At 44.3% G+C, this 17,875-nt stretch overlaps 1 protein-coding gene across 6 annotated transcripts in view; it reads right to left on the bottom strand.

Moving 5' to 3' along the window:
* Positions 1-17,875, bottom strand: part of NSD3 (nuclear receptor binding SET domain protein 3) — a 247,944-nt gene that overhangs the window by 169,438 nt on the left and 60,631 nt on the right. For all 6 annotated transcript variants that reach the window (XM_033948594.1, XM_033948593.1, XM_033948592.1 and 3 more), the window contains one exon: positions 11,909-12,068. In XM_033948594.1, coding sequence (XP_033804485.1) covers positions 11,909-12,068 — 160 coding nt within the window. The remainder of the gene's footprint in view (positions 1-11,908; positions 12,069-17,875) is intronic.

The following is a 17,875-nucleotide window of genomic DNA, read 5'->3' as shown; positions in this document are numbered from 1 at the left end:
GGCATGAGCCCATGCCCTGCCAGACGAGAACCGACGAAAAAAGACGAAAACTTTTTGTTTTTTTTATAAAGAGATACGCTGCACAGCGACTACTAAAAGAAAATAAAGAATTAAAGAGGACAAGCCGTGGTGCGAGAAGGTAGAACTCGAAGTCAGGCAGAGCTGAGAAACACAGATGCTTCTTGGCTCCGCGGAAAAACGAAAACTGAGGTACCTCAGAGGAGACGCACGACCTAAGTTTGGCGGGAAGGCACTCACGCATGCGCGGTGCAGCACTCACAAACTTTTTGAAAGTTCTTCAAGCAAGTCTGCTTGTGAGGCTATCCACTACGGGGCTCCGTGGATGACGTCACCTCCACATGTTGAGAATATGCTGCCTGCTTGTCTTGGGATAAAGAATAATACTCCCAGATATTCTAGAGATTGTGTTGGAACCAGTGGCTCTTTCAAAAGTTCACAATCCATCCAGACACTGCAGCATCTCCACAACTGCCGCCTGTTTCCCTTCCTGTAGGGACGGCACTCTGATCTAAACTAAACTAAACCTTAGGTTTTTATACCGCACCATCTCCATGGTTGTGGAGCTCGGCACTCTGATGAGCCAATTGTCCAAGTATGGGTACAATGGCCACCCCGCTCTGCAGAGATACACTGCCGCCACCACCACAATCACCTTGGTGAAAGTTTGGGGTGCTGTTGCCAGCCCAAAGGGAAGCACCAAGAACTAGTGATTTTCCAGCACACGGAATCTGAGAAATTGCCTGTGTTTTGGGAAGATGGGGATGTGAAGGTAAGTTTCCATCAAATCCAAGGAAGACAGAAACTCTCCAGACTGCAATGACTGACCGAACTGTTTCCATTTGAAACCAAGGAACTCTCAGGGCCACATTGACATGCTGATATCTAGAATGGGCCTCCATTTCTCTGGCATGACAAAGTACATGGAGCATCTGATGGAGCCCGAGTCATCTCCACAGTGTTGGTCTGATTCTCTTTGCTTTTTCTGGCCAGCCAGCTGGCAAATCAATGAACCAGTCAGAGAGAAGGTACACTAACAATATCTTATAACCCCTCTCTGATAATGTCCAGAACCCAGTGGTAGTATGTTATATGTTCCCAAGCTTCCAGAAAATCCAAGAGTTGTCCTCCAATCTTCAGAGGAGTGTCATGAGGGCTAGCATCGTTGTGGCTTTTTGGCTGGCACTGTGGAGCAGAAACTGGGATTTTGGTTCCTTCTGATCCCAGAAAATCTCTGTCTGGTGCCCTGAAAGGCTCTCTGGGTAAAGGCTCATATGAACATAAGAATTGCCGCTGCTGGGTCAGACCAATGGTCCACCATTCCCAGCAGTCCGCTCACACAGCGGCCTTCTGGTCAAAGACCAGCGCCCTAACTGAGACTAGCCCTACCTGTGTACGTTCCGGTTCTGCAGGAACTTGTCTAACTTTGTCTTGAATCCCTGGAGGGTGTTTTCCCCTATGACAGACTCCGGAAGAGCATTCCAGTTTTCTACCACTCTGGGTGAAGAAGAACTTCCTAATGTTTGTCTTTCAATTTTAGAGAGTGCTCTCTCGTTCTCCCTACCTTGGAGAGGGTACAACAACTCCTCCAGCCCCTTAACCATCTTAGTCGCTCTTCTCTGGACCCTTTCGAGTAGTACCGTGTCCTTCTTCATGTACGGCGACCAGTGCTGGATGCAGTACTCTAGGTGAGGACACACCATGGCCCGGCATGATAACCTTCTCCGATCTGTTCGTGATCCCTTTCTTTATCATTCCTAGCATTCTGTTCGCCCTTTTTGCCGCCACAGCACAAATCCCTTTCCTGGGAGGTCTTCCCAAGTACCACCCCGGACATCCTGTATTCGTGCATGAGATTTTTGTTACATACATGCATCACTTTACACTTATTCATGTTGAACCTCATCTGCCATGTCGATGACCATTCCTCGAGCCTGATTATGTCACGTTGCAGATCTTCTCAATCCCCCTGTGTCTTTACCACTCTGAATAACTTCATATCGTCAGCAAATTTAATCACTTCACTTGTCGTACCTATGTCCAGATCGTTTATAAAGATGTTGAAGAGCACGGGTCCAAGCACCGAGCCCTGCGGCACCCCACTGGTGACGCTCTTCCAGTAAGAGTATTGTCCATTTACCCCCACTCTTTGTTTCCTATGCTCCAGCCAATTTTTAATCCACGTGAGTATTTCACCCTTGTTTCCATGGCTCGCAATTTTCCGAAGTAGTCGTTCATGTGGAACCTTGTCGAACGCCTTCTGAAAATCCAGATATACAATGTCGACCGGGTCACCCTTGTCTATCTGCCTGTTTACTCCTTCGAAGAAGTGCAGCAAGTTCGTCAGACAAGATCTGCCTTTGCTGCAACCGTGCTGGCTGGTCCTCATCAGACCGTGTCCGTCAAGGTGATCAATGATGCGATCCTTTATCAGCGCCTCTACCATCTTTCCTGGTACCGAGGTCATACTCACTGGTCTGTAGTTTCCCAGGTCTCCCCTCAAACCTTTTTTGAAGATCAGCGTAACATTTGCCACCTTCCAGTCCTTTGGAATCTTTCCCGATTTGATCGACAGATTGGCTCCTGTAGTAACATCATAAACAATGGCAGATAAGGACCCGAATGGTCCATCCAGTCTGCCCAACCATATATGCAAAGATTTTTCAAACTATTGTTTAAATTTGTATCATGCTTTATGAAGCAGCTTATAATACTTTTAAATGACACAAGGGGAATCTCAGAATGCCACTTGTCTGCTTGTTGATTCCTGCATTACAATGTGGCAGCACTCGTCACTGGCTCACCCAAATGTGTCCTATATTTTATCTAATCTCTTTTTTTCTTTTTTATTCTTCACACTGTTTCTAATTCTAATTGTTCATACTGTTTCTGTGCTCTTTAATAAATAAATAAATATGCTAATATCTTTAAAGTCATTTCCAGTATCTCAATTCATTTAATTTTTATCTCTTCCATATGTTTTCTTAGTCATTTCAGTCATTTCAATAATTTATCATTCTTTCTGATTCATTTTCAAGTAATATACTGAAAATTTCTTATCCCCTAGATAACTTAGCTGTTACACTACGCCCCACCAACGCGTTTCGTATCTTCCTCAGGACGGAGGAAGTGCCTTAACTACAACAAAGCAAACACAGCAACATAAGAGTTATTGGGAGGGGAATGACATTCTCAACCATATATGCTCCATAAATTAACCATTTAATTTAAATGATCCTTTTTCTTAGATATTTCTGGTCAAGAAACCCAGAGCCCTGCCCGATAGTGTGCTTAGGTTCTATCTACTGGAGTCTCCGTCAAAGCTCAATCCAGCCCATCTTAACCATCCCAGCCATCGAAGCCCTCCCCAGCCCGTCCTCAACTGAATAGCCATATACGGGACACAGACCATGCAAGACTGCCCAGTACTGGCCTTAGTTCCTTCAATATATATCATTATTTTCCGATTAGAGATCTTCTGTGTTCATCCCATGCTTGTTTGAACTCTCCACCTCCTTTGGGAGCACATTCCATGCATCTCCGTAAAGAAGAATTTTCTAACATTACTCGAGTCTACCACCCCTCAACTTCAAATTATGCCCTCTGGCTTTACCATTTTCCTTTTTCTGGAAAAGATTTAGTTCTACATTAATACCTTTCAAGTATTTGAACGTCTGAATCATATCTCCCCCGTCTCTTCTTTCTCTAGGGCACAGGTGTCAAAGTCGGTCCTCGAGGGCCAGAATCCAGTCGGGTTTTCAGGATTTTCCCAATGAATCTGCATGAGATCTATTTGCATGCACTGCTTTCAATGCATATTCATTGGGGAAATCCTGAAAACCCGACTGGATTCCGGCCCTCGAGGAGGGACTTTGACACCCCTGCTCTAGGGTATACATATGCAGGGCTTCCAGTCTCTCCTCATATGTCTTCTGGCGCAAGCCTCCTACCATTTTCATCGCCTTTCTCTGGACCGCTTCAATTCTTCTTATGTCTTTTGTCAGATACAGTCTCCAAAATTGAACAAAATACTTCAAGTGGGGCCTCATCATCAACCTATACAGGGACATCAACACTTTCTTTCTTCTACTGGTCACGCCTCTCTCTATACAGCCTAGGATTCTTCTGGCAACAGCCACCACCTTGTCACAGTGTTTCTTTGCCTTTAGATCTTCAGACACTATCACCACAAAGTCTCTCTCCCCATCCATGCATATCAGGCTCTCACCTCCCAGCACAAATGGTTCCTTCCGATTTCTAATCCCCAAATGTATTACTCTGCACTTCTTTGCTTTAAATTTTAGTTGCCAGATATTAGACCATTCTTCTAACTTTTGCATATCCTTTTTCATGTTTTCCGCTCCCTCCTCAGTGTCTACTTTGTTACAAATCTTGGTATCATCGAAAAAACACAAACTTGTCCTTCTAACCCTTCAGCAATGTCGCTCACAAACACAATGAGCAGGATCAGCCCCAGAACCGATCCCTGAGGGACTCCACTACCCACCTATCCCTCCTCCGAGCGAATTCCATTAACCACCACCCTCTGGCGTCTGTCCGTCAGCCATTTTCTAATCCAGTTCACCACTTCTGGTGGTAACTCCAGCCCGTCAAGTTTGTTCAAGAGGTGAGGAACCGTGTCAAAGGCTTTGCTGAAATCTAAGTCAATTACATCTAACATATGCCCTTGATCCAATTCTCTGGTGATCCAATCAAAAAATTCAATCAGATTTGTTTGGCATGATTTACCTTTAGTAAAATCATGTTGCCTCGGATTCTGCAACCCATTTGATTCTAGGATTTTTACTATCCTTTCTTTCAGTCACGCTTCCATTATTTTTCCAATAAATGAAGTGAGGCTTACCGGCCTATAGTTTCCCACTTCATCTCTGCAACCACTTTTGTGACTAAGGACTACATCCGCTCTTCTCCAATCCCCAGGAGCCACTTCCGTCTCCAAAGATTTGTTGAACAAATCTTTAATAGGACCCGCCAGAACCTCTCTGAGCTCCCTCAATATTCCTGGGATGGATCCCATCTGGTCCCATTGCTTTGTCCACCTTCAATTTTTCAAGTTGTTTATAAACACTTTCTTCCGTGAAAGGCACGGTATCTACTCCATTCTCATGTGTAACTCTGTCAGACAATCTCAGTCCTTCTCCAGGATCTTCTTCCGTGAACACAGAAGTATTTGTTTAACATGTTTGCTTTTTCCTCACCACTCTCCACATATCGATACATATTATCTTTAGTCTCACAATTCCGTTTTTTATCTTCTTCCTTTCACTAATATATCTGAAAAAAATTTTGTCTACCATTTTTACATTTCTAGCTCTTCTGCTTTCATCAGATATATCTCTCTCTTGGCTTCTTTCAGTTTCATCTGGTAGAATATTGGCAAGAGCACCACAACTCTGGCCTTTAGGTGCTCAGAGTATGCTGTCTGTTAAAAATTTGGCCCAACGGTCTTGAACACTGGTCAGGAGATCATCTAAGCCCTTGCCAAACAGCATTTCTCCTCTATAAGGGAGACTGCTCAGCGTTGCTTTAGAAATTTAATTACCTGCCTATTGTCTGATCCAAAGAATACGTTGGACAGTGATCAAAAAGGCCGAGACTTTTCCCAGGACTCTGATAATGTCATATAGTGCATCTGCAATGTAGTCTATGCCCGCCAGCACAAGCTGAGGCAGGGGGGCTCAGAGTCTGCCAGTGAGCCTCACATCAATAGTGAGCAAACTAATGGAAACTCTAATCAAACACCAATTAGATAAGATCCTGGACGTGGAGAATCTACGGGATCCCCGTCAACATGGATTTACCAAGGGGAAATCCTGCCAATCCAACTTGATCAGCTTTTTTGACTGGGTGACGGGGAAGCTCGATGTTGGAGAGTCCTTGGACATTGTATACTTGGACTTCAGCAAAGCATTTGATAGTGTCCCACACTGCAGGTTGTTGTGCAAAATGAGTTCTATAGGATTAGGTGACACTTTGACAAAATGGGTTGGAGACTGGCTTGGTGGTAGGCTTCAGAGGGTGGTGGTGAACGGCACCCCCTCTGTAACGATGGCAGTGATCAGCGGAGTGCCACAGGGCTCGGTCTTAGGCCCGATCCTTTTCAATATTTTTATAAGGGACTTGGCTGAGGGGCTTCGAGGTAAAATAACGTTATTCGCCAATGACGCCAAACTATGTAATATAATAAGCAAGAGCACAACGGACAATATGAAACACGACCTACTCCTATTGGAGCAATGGTCTAGGACCTGGCAACTGAGTTTCAATGCCAAGAAGTGCAAAGTCATGCACCTTGGCAGTCAAAATCCATGCGAGACTTACACCCTAAATGGCGAGATCCTAGCAAGGACTGTTGCAGAACGGGACTTAGGGGTAATCATCAGTGAAGACATGAAGACTGCCAATCAAGTGGAGCGAGCTTCATCTAAGGCTAGGCAGATCATAGGATGTATACGTAGGAGTTTCGTTAGCCGTAAGCCTGAAGTCATTATGCCGTTGTATAGATCCATGGTGAGGCCCCATCTGGAATACTGCGTACAATTCTGGAGGCCTCATTACCGCAAGGATGTACTGAGGCTTGAGTCAGTCCAGCGAATGGCCACCCTGATGGTCTCGGGACTCAAGGATCTCCCGTACGAGGAACGGCTGGATAAATTATGGCTATACTCACTCGAGGAATGCAGAGAGAGGGGAGACATGATCGAGACGTTCAAATACCTCACGGGCCACATCGAGGTAGAAGAAGATATCTTCTTTTTCAAAGGTCCGACGGCGACAAGAGGACATCCATGGAAAATCAGGGGCGGGAAATTGCACGGTGACACCAGGAAATACTTTTTCACCGAAAGAGTGGTTGATCACTGGAATAAACTTCCACTTCAGGTGATCGAAGCAAGCAGCGTGCCTGATTTTAAGAAGAAATGGGATTGTCACGTGGGATCTCTGCACAGAGTTAAATAGGGGAGGGTCATTAGGGTGGGCAGACTAGATGGGCCGAGGCCTTATCTGCCATCTTTTTCTATGTTTCTATGGTCTGAACTCTAAGCCTAGAGTGAAAGATGCGTGACACAAAGATGGCCACAGCCGCAGCCGTAACCCCTAAGGTCAAAGCCTCAAACTGCCTTTGGAGAACTATATCTACGCTGCGGTCCTGCAGATCTTTTAAAACCACTCTTCCCTTCCTAGGTAAGGAACTGCGTTCGGTCACCTAGGCTACCAGTGAGACCACTTTGGTACAGCAAACATTTTCTGAACTCCTGATCCATGGGATACAGTTTAACCATGGTTTTAGCCACCTTCGGGGATCCTTCAGAGGTCTCCCAGGGCTCCGTGATTAAGATCCTCATGTCCACGTGCCAAGGGAAGGACGTGAACTGAATCCAGACCCCACTCAGAAGAGAACACTGGGAAGATAGGGTTTGCAGAGGATCTATTCTCAATTCTCGGAGGGACTTGGTAATGATTTCTATTAGAGCTGAGGACTTAAAACAGTTGGCAGATGGAGTTTTCCTCTCTTTGATCTATAGCCAACAATTCTTGGTCCTCTACATAGGAGGCTGTGTCACCCATCAGGGAAGCCTCACTTTGGGAGAGTAAAGGGATCAAATCTGACCCCTTGTCCTCTGAGTCCTTGATAGAAGGACTATCATAGTCCAAAATACCCTCCGCTTTTGGGGAAGTAGCGCTCTGAGACTCCAACGAGGTCTGCGTGCTAGTTTACTTGCTCGCGGACTTGACCAGCGGATCTCTGCCTCATGCATAAGCCTGCCAGAGTAAATTAATAAACTCTGGGGTAAAGGTCTGAGAGAGCACATCTCCTTATCCTTTAGGGTAGAGCAGACGCCTTTTCTTGGGTTGCAAAACCTCTGTGTCATGATGGTGTACAGAGCCGCTGTCCCAGGGTCCCGAAAGGTATGTTATCCTTCTGAAAGGCTCACCTGCCTTTTTCCAACTCTGGAGGCCTGCAGGGGGGCCAAGCCTGAACTCCCACACCTCCTTCCTGTGCCAAGTAGCACATGGCATACGGGTACTGGTTAGCCACCCATCTGGCACAAATAAGGCAAGATATAGGGGTATTAGGGTCCAAGGACTCCATCCCAATCAATTTAGAGGCAAATCAAGGCGTTTTAAGACTGCAAACTTAGAAAAATGTTTTGGGAAATCCAAGATGGCCACTGCAGCAATGTTTTGGTGCCACAAAACAGCTTTAAAAACTTCAGGGTTGACCTAAAAACACTAAATATAGAATTTATGAGACTCTAGCTGTAGGAAACAGTCAAAACACAGTTTTTCAGAAACCCCTCAGAAAACTGTGTTCCTCAGGTAAGCTGCTCTGAACTTTACTCTTTTCCTCCACTGCCAATTCCAGACTTCGTTCCTTTCATTTAGCTGCCCCCTATGCCTGGAATAAATTACCCGAGTCTGTTCATCAGGCCTCTTCCCTTCCCTAAAAGCAGACTGAAAACTCACCTTTTTGATATAGCCTTCAATCCTTAACCCTACTCCTCTGCCCTCCAACCCATCCTGCTGATCCATTCCCCTTAACTGTATCCATGGCATCCTGTTTGTCTGTCTTGGCTGTTTAGATTGTAAGCTCTTTCGAGCAGGGACTGTTTTCTTCTTCTTTGTGACTCTGTGCACCACAGCGTGTGTCTGATAGCGTTATAGAAATAATTAATAGTAGTAGTAGTAGTACTATCCAAGGTTCGCAGCTTAGGAGAGCAATAACTAGGAGGGCATCTCCTGCTGTTATTTCCCTCAACAGAAATCTGTGGAAAGCTAATCTCCTAAATGCTTCTGGACCCCCTAAGAGCAGGAGTGTCCAACCTGCGGCCCAAAGGCCACATGCAGCCCCATGAAGTATTTTGTGCAGCCCCGATCGAGGACGATGCAGTGTTTTCCTCTGCTGCCCCTGGGTGCTTACCGTCTTACCAGCTCCCTCCCTCCTGTCTTGCTGCAGCGTTTGCACGTTTATGCGACCCCAGAAACATTTTTTTTGGCCAATGCGGCCCAGGGAAGCCAAAAGTTTAGACACCCCTGCCCTAGAGCAGTGTTTTTCAACCGCTGTTCCGCGGCACACTAGTGTGCCGCGAGATGTTGCCTGGTGTGCCGCAGGGCCGCCATCAGGGCAGTACTACCAGTCCTGCATTCAGGGGCCCGGAGCTGACAGGGGGCCCGAGGCAGGGGCGCCAGTAGCTCGCCAAGGCAAAGTGAGTCGATCACCCAGGACTCACTTTGTCTTGGCGATCTAATCTATCGAGCCGATAAGTCTTCTTCTCCCCGACGTCAATTCTGCAGTCGGAGAGGAAGTTCGGGCCAGCCAATCGCTGCCTGGCTGGGCGGAACTTCCTCTCCGATTGCAGAATTGACGTCAGGGAGAGCATGCGTCGGCTTTGGGGCCTGTTATCCATTGGAGGGTCCTGTTCAACGATGGAAGCGGCAGTGGCAGTGGCTTGGGGAACGGCAGGGAGAAAGAAAGAAAGGGGGCAGGCAGGGAAACAGAAGGAAAGAAGAGAAACAGAAAAAAAGAAAGAAAGGTCAGGGAGAGAGGAAGAAAAAGTTGGGGGAGGGAATGAGGTGTGGAGGAGAGAAAGCATACAGGCTGATAGAAGGGAAGAAAGATTGGATGCACAGTCAGAAGAAGAAAGTGCAACCAGAAATCACCAGACAAGGTAGGAAAAATGATTTTATTTTAAATTTAGCAAAGTGGAGGCAGTATTACCACAGTTTTCAAAGGAATTTGCCCAAATAACTTAATAGTTAACTGGGTAAATTCCCAGAGATGAAAACTTCCCTTCACTTACTATGCACAGTTCTGAATTTATATCTGCTGTCTATATTTTACAATATGGTCACCTTTTACTAAACCGCAATAGTGGTTTTTAGCGCAGGGAGCCTATGAGCGTCAAGAGCAGCGCTGGGCATTCAGCGCAGCTCCCTGCGCTAAAAACTGCTATTGTGGTTTAATAAAAAGGATGGAGGGTATATTTGTCTATTTTTGTATGCTATAAAAACCAAATACAGAGAGAGACTGAGAGCTGTTGACAAAGAGCTACGTGTGTGTCTTTCTTCGATTCCAGCCAGAATATCAGCTTTGTGTTCAGCCAAACAGGCCCAGGTTTCGCACTGAATAAAGTATTTTATAATTTTTCACTATTCTGTTTACTTAATATTTCATAATAAAGTAATTATAAAATACTTTCTTTGTGTTTATTTGATTCCTATTCAAGAGAATTACTTTATATATAGTCAATATAGGCACAGAGTTAAATTTTTTAACATTTTCTAATGGTGGTGTGCCTCGTGATTTTTTTCATGAAACAAGTGTGCCTTTGCCCAAAAAAGGTTGAAAAACACTGCCCTAGAGCAATGGTTCCCAACCCTGTCCTGGAGGATCAGCAGCCAGTCAGGTTTTCAGGATAGCCCTAATGAATATGCATTGCACAGATTTGCATGCCTGACACCTCCATTATATACAAATGTCTCTCATTCATATTCATTAGGGCTGTCCTGACTATTCGACTGGCTGGTGGTCCTCCAGGACGGGGTTGAGAACCAGTGCCCCAGAGAGAGGAAGGACATCACAAATCATACAAGAAAAGAGTAAAATGTACTGTACAAATATCTGTACCTGAGCCCAAGATACTACATCCACAGCTGAAATACAGGCGCTTAGAGTTCACAGGAAGCACTATGGTCAGAACAGATATGGAAAAGGAAGATGTAGAAACCTAAAAGTGAGGCCTCAAGCCTTCTCTCCAAAGTCACAGAACCTTTCCTTCTTTTGGAGACAAAAGATCTCCCAAAACCTCCAGAGAATGGAAAGGAGTAAGCATCATACCTCCTGAAATCCCTCAGCTATTTTAGTGGTTCCAATGCCTGGGAAGCCCCCCACTCTTGAAATGTGTCCAAAAAGGGTGAACCCAAAATCCCTCCCATCGTAAGGAGCCAGTTTTTCCCATCTTGTTAGATCAATAAGAGATCTTAAAGCTGTCAGATACCCAGGAAAAGTGTATCCAAGAACCATTTGGTGGTATTCTCTTAAAGTAACATATATCAATGCTCCTGACAGGCCCAAGGCCATTAGAATCTCCCCCTATCCAACCATCCTGTTGAATTATCATTGTGTCTTCTATCATGAGTGGCTTGAGTAGATAGTCAGCTATATGCTGACAAATAAATAGGGCACTAAGCCTACAGTTGATTTATCAGCTAAATGCTGCAGCTGCTGTGGCCAACCTTATGGGTGACAGAGAAGCATTCATAAGCAGCATTGTACAACTCAGTAAGAGAGGCCATGGTCATTTTCATTAAAGAAATGCCAAGAACTTAACCATCCACAACAAGGAAGAAGAAGATCCAGGCAAAACAACTCATGGATCACCTTCCTGAGAGAGAAAAAACAAAAAAGGAGGCACCTGATTATAAAATTTAACAGCATGTTAAAATGCCCAGGATGTTCCCAGAAGGTAGTTACTCCTAGACCAGGGAGAAACTGGCAAATAAAGCTGAATTTGCAGCAACCAACCCTGTGGAGGACCTCTTATGAGCTTTGGCCATAATTTTTTGGGTTCTACCTACATTAAAACCAGGTGAGGCCAAAGGCACTATTACCATTAGGCCATCCAACTAGCTTAATACAAATGTACATTAGTTGCAAAGATAGGTTTACATGTTAGAAAAGACCATTTTGAACTTTTCCCAACATGGATAGTTCCCTTGAACAGATAATATGCATCAACTGAAAAAAATTTAAACAGCCCATGTGGTGACTAATTTCCTCAAAAAGTCCATTTATATGTACTGGGTTCTCTTTCATTCATTTGTATGCTTTCAAATTAAGTTTTTGATTAGAAGATATTTTTCTTACCTCTTGTGTTAATTCTGCTATGCACCTGAAGTTGTGGATCACAGGACACCATACAAGGCCACCAAGGAAAGGTTCCCACTTTTGACCAGACCAGATCGCCAACTTGAAACCAAATACCAGTTTTAACTTCAGCTGAAGGAGAGGGTAAGTGCTGCTGGGTCTGTAGGAAAATGCAACAGACTAAATTTCACTATTTCGAACTTTAACATCATTGTTCCATCTTGATTAAAAATATATCATAAGAATTGTTTTGCATTACAGTGATAATTTTCAATGCCAATTTCCAGAAGTGGTATGTGTGCTGAAAATATCTGCAATAAAACTACCAAGAATTTAAGCAGATAAAAAGTACACATATCCATTGTAGGCAGCAACAAAGCAACTGTCTATTGCTTCACAGAAAATGTATTCACCATGAAATAAGTGTGAATAAAATAATAAATACATAAAGGGCTCTTTTTACAAAGGTGCGCTAGGGCCTTAATGCGTGCAATAGCGCGCGTTAAATTCCCGAGCGCACTAGCCACTACCGCCTCCTTTTTAGGAGGTGGTAGATTTTCAGCTAACGCATGCTATAGCGTGCGGTAATTTTGTGCCTGCGCTAAAAACCCTAGCGCACCTTCGTAAAAGGAGCCCAAATATTTAAAAACCCGACAACCATTTTCCCCTAACAAGGGCTGTGTCAGGAGCTGTAAAAACTGTAACAAGAACAAAATATTAGTATATAGGGAAGATTAGGTACTTACCTCGATATCTTCTTTCTAGTAAATAGGCACATCATTCTTGAACCTGTGGATTGTGTATCTCTGATTGCAAGATCTGGTGTTGAGCGCCTCGTTTATATTTTTCTGCTCCACCTTCTATCACTCTGGGCTGTCTTCTAATTCCTCAGTTCATATCAAAGCAGATGGTCAACCCTACAGAAGGAAACATAACAGGGAGGGGTACGGGTCTCTTCCAAAGAAACAAGTCTGTTTTACTCATATCACACTTTTGTGGTACTGGCCCAGACTGGCCTGGCTCAACTGGGGACATGAAATTAGAAGCTGACCGAGGGTAGTGAGAATGACTGGGGTTCATTTTTATTTTTGCTTTATTTTTGTTGGACTTGTTTAATTTTGCTATTTATTTTTTATTTTTTTTACTGCTTTTATATTTGGACCTTTCTTTGGGGGTTCTTTAATAGTGACTTTTTCCTTTCTGTTGTGCCTTTTAAGCACCTATAGTATTGAGTTTATTGTATTTTTTCCCTCTTCCTTCTCTTTATAAAGGTAATTGTAAGTAATTATTTCTTTTTTAGGTACTATAGTTAGATTGTGAAACCGTTAGATTTTTGGCCATTACTTACCGGTAAGTCAATTTAATTGTTTTGTAAACAGCTTCAAATTCTTTGGGAGATTTAGCGGTATATAAGACACCACATTAAATTCAATTAAACACAAAATAATATAAAACATTTAGGGCTCCTTTTACAAAACCGCGCTAGGGGCTTTAGCGCGCGTGACTTTTCATCACGCGCTAACCCCAGCGCTGGCCAAAAAACTACCCTAGTGCGGCCGGCGGTTTAGCAAGCATTAAACCGCTAGCGCGGCTTTGTAAAAGGAGCCCCTAAACATATAACGAAGTGGAATGAACAAGCCCCCTACACCTGAGTGCAACCTGTATTAACAAACAGTCTTGGAATTTTGAAAGATAACCCCTGGTCTCTTCAAAATAGGAGTGGCACCCCCATCCTTGACTTTGCTAGACAAATAAAAGAAATAAGATATCCAGAAATATGGATATGTCTGAGACAGCTAGAAGGCTAATGCACATCTGAAAGGGTGGGCTTTAAGAATGAAATGCCTATTTACTAGAAAGAAAAATCATCAAGATAACTACCTAATCTTCCCTTCTAGTGAAATAGGCACATCATTCTTAAACCTGTGGAACATATCAAAGCAGTCCCCTAGAATCTAGGCCTGAGTTTTTATGTCAGGCATCGTCTCTAGCAGCAGAAGTGGGAGGAGCAATGGAGAAAAGAATGTGTGGATTTCTGCAAGCCCTGGTTTGCAGGTTGAGGTGAAACACCTTTCATATTGATTCCAGAATGGACATAACAGAATGACCAATCCCATCAATGTGATGTAATTTGTACCCTGATAACACAATGACTCGTTGGTTTTCTTCCTCCCACCAGGTCTCTAACTCTCCCAACGTATTTATATACCGTTATTTTTCGCTCCATAAGACGCAATGGACCATAAGACGCACCCTAGATTTTGAGGAATTCTCCCTGCCAGGCTCTGCACCCAACTCCACACTCCTTGTCAAGCTCTGAACCCTTTCCCTCCTCCCTGCCAGGCTCTGTCCCCTGTCCCCCTCTGGTGGTCTAGTGGTAGACCGGGGCAGGGCACAGGCATGTCAAGGACAGGGCTAGATCCATCTGTCTGCCATCCCTACCTACTGCAGCACCTGTTTAATTATATTTTACTCTGCTGTTATCCATTTTGGATATTTTACAGAAAAGTGGCCTATACTAAATCATCTCAGATTTTACACTATTTTTTATGACCAAGGATCCTCTGTGCCTAGTCCATCTATGATTAAATTTAATTTCTTGCCTCACTGCCACCTCTGTTGTTCACCAAAGGATCCCAAGATATTGGGGCTGTGGTCACCATTTCAGGTCAAAAGCACACACTCTACCTCTTTTGTATATTTGCCAGTACAGTGGTACCTCGGTTTACGAGTGCACCGGTTTGCGAGTGTTTTGCAAGACGAGCAAAACATTCGCAAAATCGGCGCCTCAGAACCCGAGTGCCCCCCCCCCCCCGCTAACCGGCACCATCCCCCCGCGATCCAGCACCCCCCACCGCCATCGTGCACCCCCCTGCCGCCATCGGGCACCCCCCCCCGCCACGACCTGAGGTCCCCCAACCCACCCGAACCCTCTTCTTTCTTCAGTGTAGCCTCCGCACCGGCACCGGCACCAGCATGTCCTGCTAACTAGAAGTAACAGGAGGAGAAGGAAAAAAAAAGTAAAGATAATTACATCCTAGTCACAAGTAATGAGATAAAGTTGTCAAGGTAGTGACTATCTAGTCACTAGTGATTAGAAAAGTTGCACAGTGTCAATGTATTAGAACTGGGTTCAAACACCATTTTGTAGTAATAGGTTTTCAAGTGGGATTTAAAAGACTGAAGAGATATCTCTGTTCGCAGATATAATGGGAGAGAGCTCCAGAGTGTTGGAGCCATTACAGAGAAACTAGAATCTCTGTAAATGTCTAGAAAAAAGCTGCCTAATAGACAGTAAGGATTGATTTGAGGAACACAACTCCCTCTTGGGTGAATACGGAATCAAATGAGAAAATAAAAATAAAGAAAAACCAGAGTCCTGAATCTGGAAAGTATGGAGGTTGTATTTAAAAGATATCATGAAAGAGATCGGAAGCACGTGCTCAGTTCTGAGAAGTGGAGTAATATGATCAAATTTTAAACAACGGTAAAGAAGTCTGGATAAGTGTAAAGTGATGCATGTAGGTAACAAAAATCTCATGCACGAATACAGGTTGTCCGGGGCGGTACTTAACGAGACCTCCCAGGAAAGAGACCTGGGAGTTATGATCGACAAGTCGATGAAGCCGTCCATGCAATGTGCTGTGGCGGCGAAAAGGGCGAATAGAATGCTAGGAATGATAAAGAAGGGGATCACGAACAAATCGGAGAAGGTTATCATGCCACTGTACCGGGTCATGGTGCGCCCTCACCTGGAGTACTGCGTCCAGCACTGGTCACCGTACATGAAGAAGGACCCAGTACTACTCGAAAGGGTCCAGAGAAGAGCGACTAAGGTGATTAAGGGGCTGGAGGAGTTGTCGTACAGTGAAAGATTAGAGAAACTGGGCCTTTTCTCACTTGAACAGAGGAGACTGAGGGGGGACATGATTGAAACATTCAAGGTACTGAAGGGAATAGACTTAGTAGATAAGGACAGGTTGTTCACCCTCTCCAAGGTGGGGAGAACAAGAGGGCACTCTCTAAAATTGAAAGGGGATAGATTCTGTACGAACGTAAGAAAGTTCTTCACTCAGAGTGGTGGAAGACTGGAACGCTCTTCCGGAGTCTATCATAGGGGAAAACACCCTCCAGGGATTCAAGACAAAGTTAGACAAGTTCCTATTGAACCAGAACGTACGCAGGTAGGACTAGTCTCAGTTAGGGCACTGGTCTTTGACCAAGGGCCGCCGCGTGAGCGGACTGCTGGGCACGATGGACCACTGGTCTGACCCAATAACAGCAATTCTTATGTTCTGAGCGTAGTATTTTGTATGAGCTGGAGTCGACGCAATTGGTACTGCGTAAATCCGATTAGTAAAGAATTACAATAATCCAGTTAAAAGATAACTAGTGAATGTAAAAGGATTCATAAAGAATTGCGATTTAACAAAGACCTAACTGAGTGAAGCTGACGAAGTCATAGAAAAGATGAAATATTGAAGATGTACAAATGAAAGGACAAGGTGGAGTGAAAGGTAACACCGAGGATTTTAATCAAGAATGAATATGGTAAAGGATTACCCTTCAGATTAAAGGTATTACCAGGAAGACTCAATGCACGCTTAATTGGAGAAAAAATCATGGTGGAAGTTTTTTGAAAGTTTTTAGCCTGTTTTTGGATATCAAAGAATAGTCACTGGGATTATTAGAATTGAAAGGATGCAATAACTGTATATCGTCAGCATAAATGAAAAAGGTAAAGCTGAGTGCCTATAACAGTAGTGTTAGAGGAGCGAGAAAAATATTAAAGAGAGTAGCCCAAGAACAGAACCCTACAGAACACCAGATAAAAGCGAATAAGAACTGGAGAGAATACCAGAGTGGGAAACAGAATAGGTTTGATCTGCCAAATTAGAACTAAACCATGAGAACGCTGTACCAGTGATGTTGAGGTCCTTCAATCAATCTAACATTATTGTATGACCTACCAGGTCAAATGCTGCTGACATGTCCAGAGAAAAGAGGATAACATCATGATTACCGTCTAAAATTGAATGCACCTAATTAGTTAATCCAAGGAGAGAATGCTCTATGGAATAGTGTTGACAGAAGCCTGTTTGGTGTGGATGAAGAGCATGTATTTGGTCAAGATATTTAGACAATTGTACAGCCACTACTTTCTCTAAGATTTTAGAAAGAAAAGATAAATTAGAAATCAGCTGGTAATTATTAATCTTAGCTGAGTCAGACTTCAAAGATTTAAGAATAGAAACATAGAAAGATGACGGCAGAAAAGGGCTACAGCCCATCAAGTCTGCCCACTCTTCTGTCCCACCCCATCAAGTCTGAGTGCTAATGACCCAGTTCCTTAGCTCGACCCCCATAGGGATCCCACGTGGATGTCCCATTTATTTTTAAAGTCGAGTACACTGGTGGCCTTGACCACTTAGAAACATAGAAACATAGAAAGATGACGGCAGAAAAGGGCCATAGCCCATCAAGTCTGCCCACACTACTGACCCACCCCAATAAGTCTAGATGCTAGTGAATCGTCTTACGTAGGGATCCCACGTACTTGTCCCATTTGCTCTTAAAGTCAAGCACGCCTGTGGCCTTGACTACCTGCACCGGAAGCTTATTCCAGTGATCTACTACCCTTTCCGTGAAAAAATACTTCCTGGTGTCACCCCTAAATTTCCCCCCTTTGAGTTTAAGCGGATGCCCTCTTGTGGTCGAGGGTCCCCTGGGGAAGAGGATGTCATCTTCCACCTCGACACGTCCTGTGATGTATTTAAATGTCTCAATCATGTCCCCCCTCTCCCTGCGCTCTTCAAGAGTGTAGAGCCGCAGTCTGCTCAGTCTCTCTTCGTACGAGAGACCCTTGAATCCCAAGATCGTCCTAGTGGCCATCCTCTGAACCGACTCGACTCTAAGCACGTCCTTACGGTAATGTGGTCTCCAGAATTGCACACAGTATTCCAGATG

This window comes from Geotrypetes seraphini, chromosome 6 (genome assembly GCF_902459505.1).
Source record: "Geotrypetes seraphini chromosome 6, aGeoSer1.1, whole genome shotgun sequence".
NCBI lineage: Eukaryota > Metazoa > Chordata > Amphibia > Gymnophiona > Dermophiidae > Geotrypetes > Geotrypetes seraphini.
The sequence above is the reverse complement of the archived record's forward strand: the minus strand, read 5'-3'. Positions and strand labels throughout refer to the sequence as shown.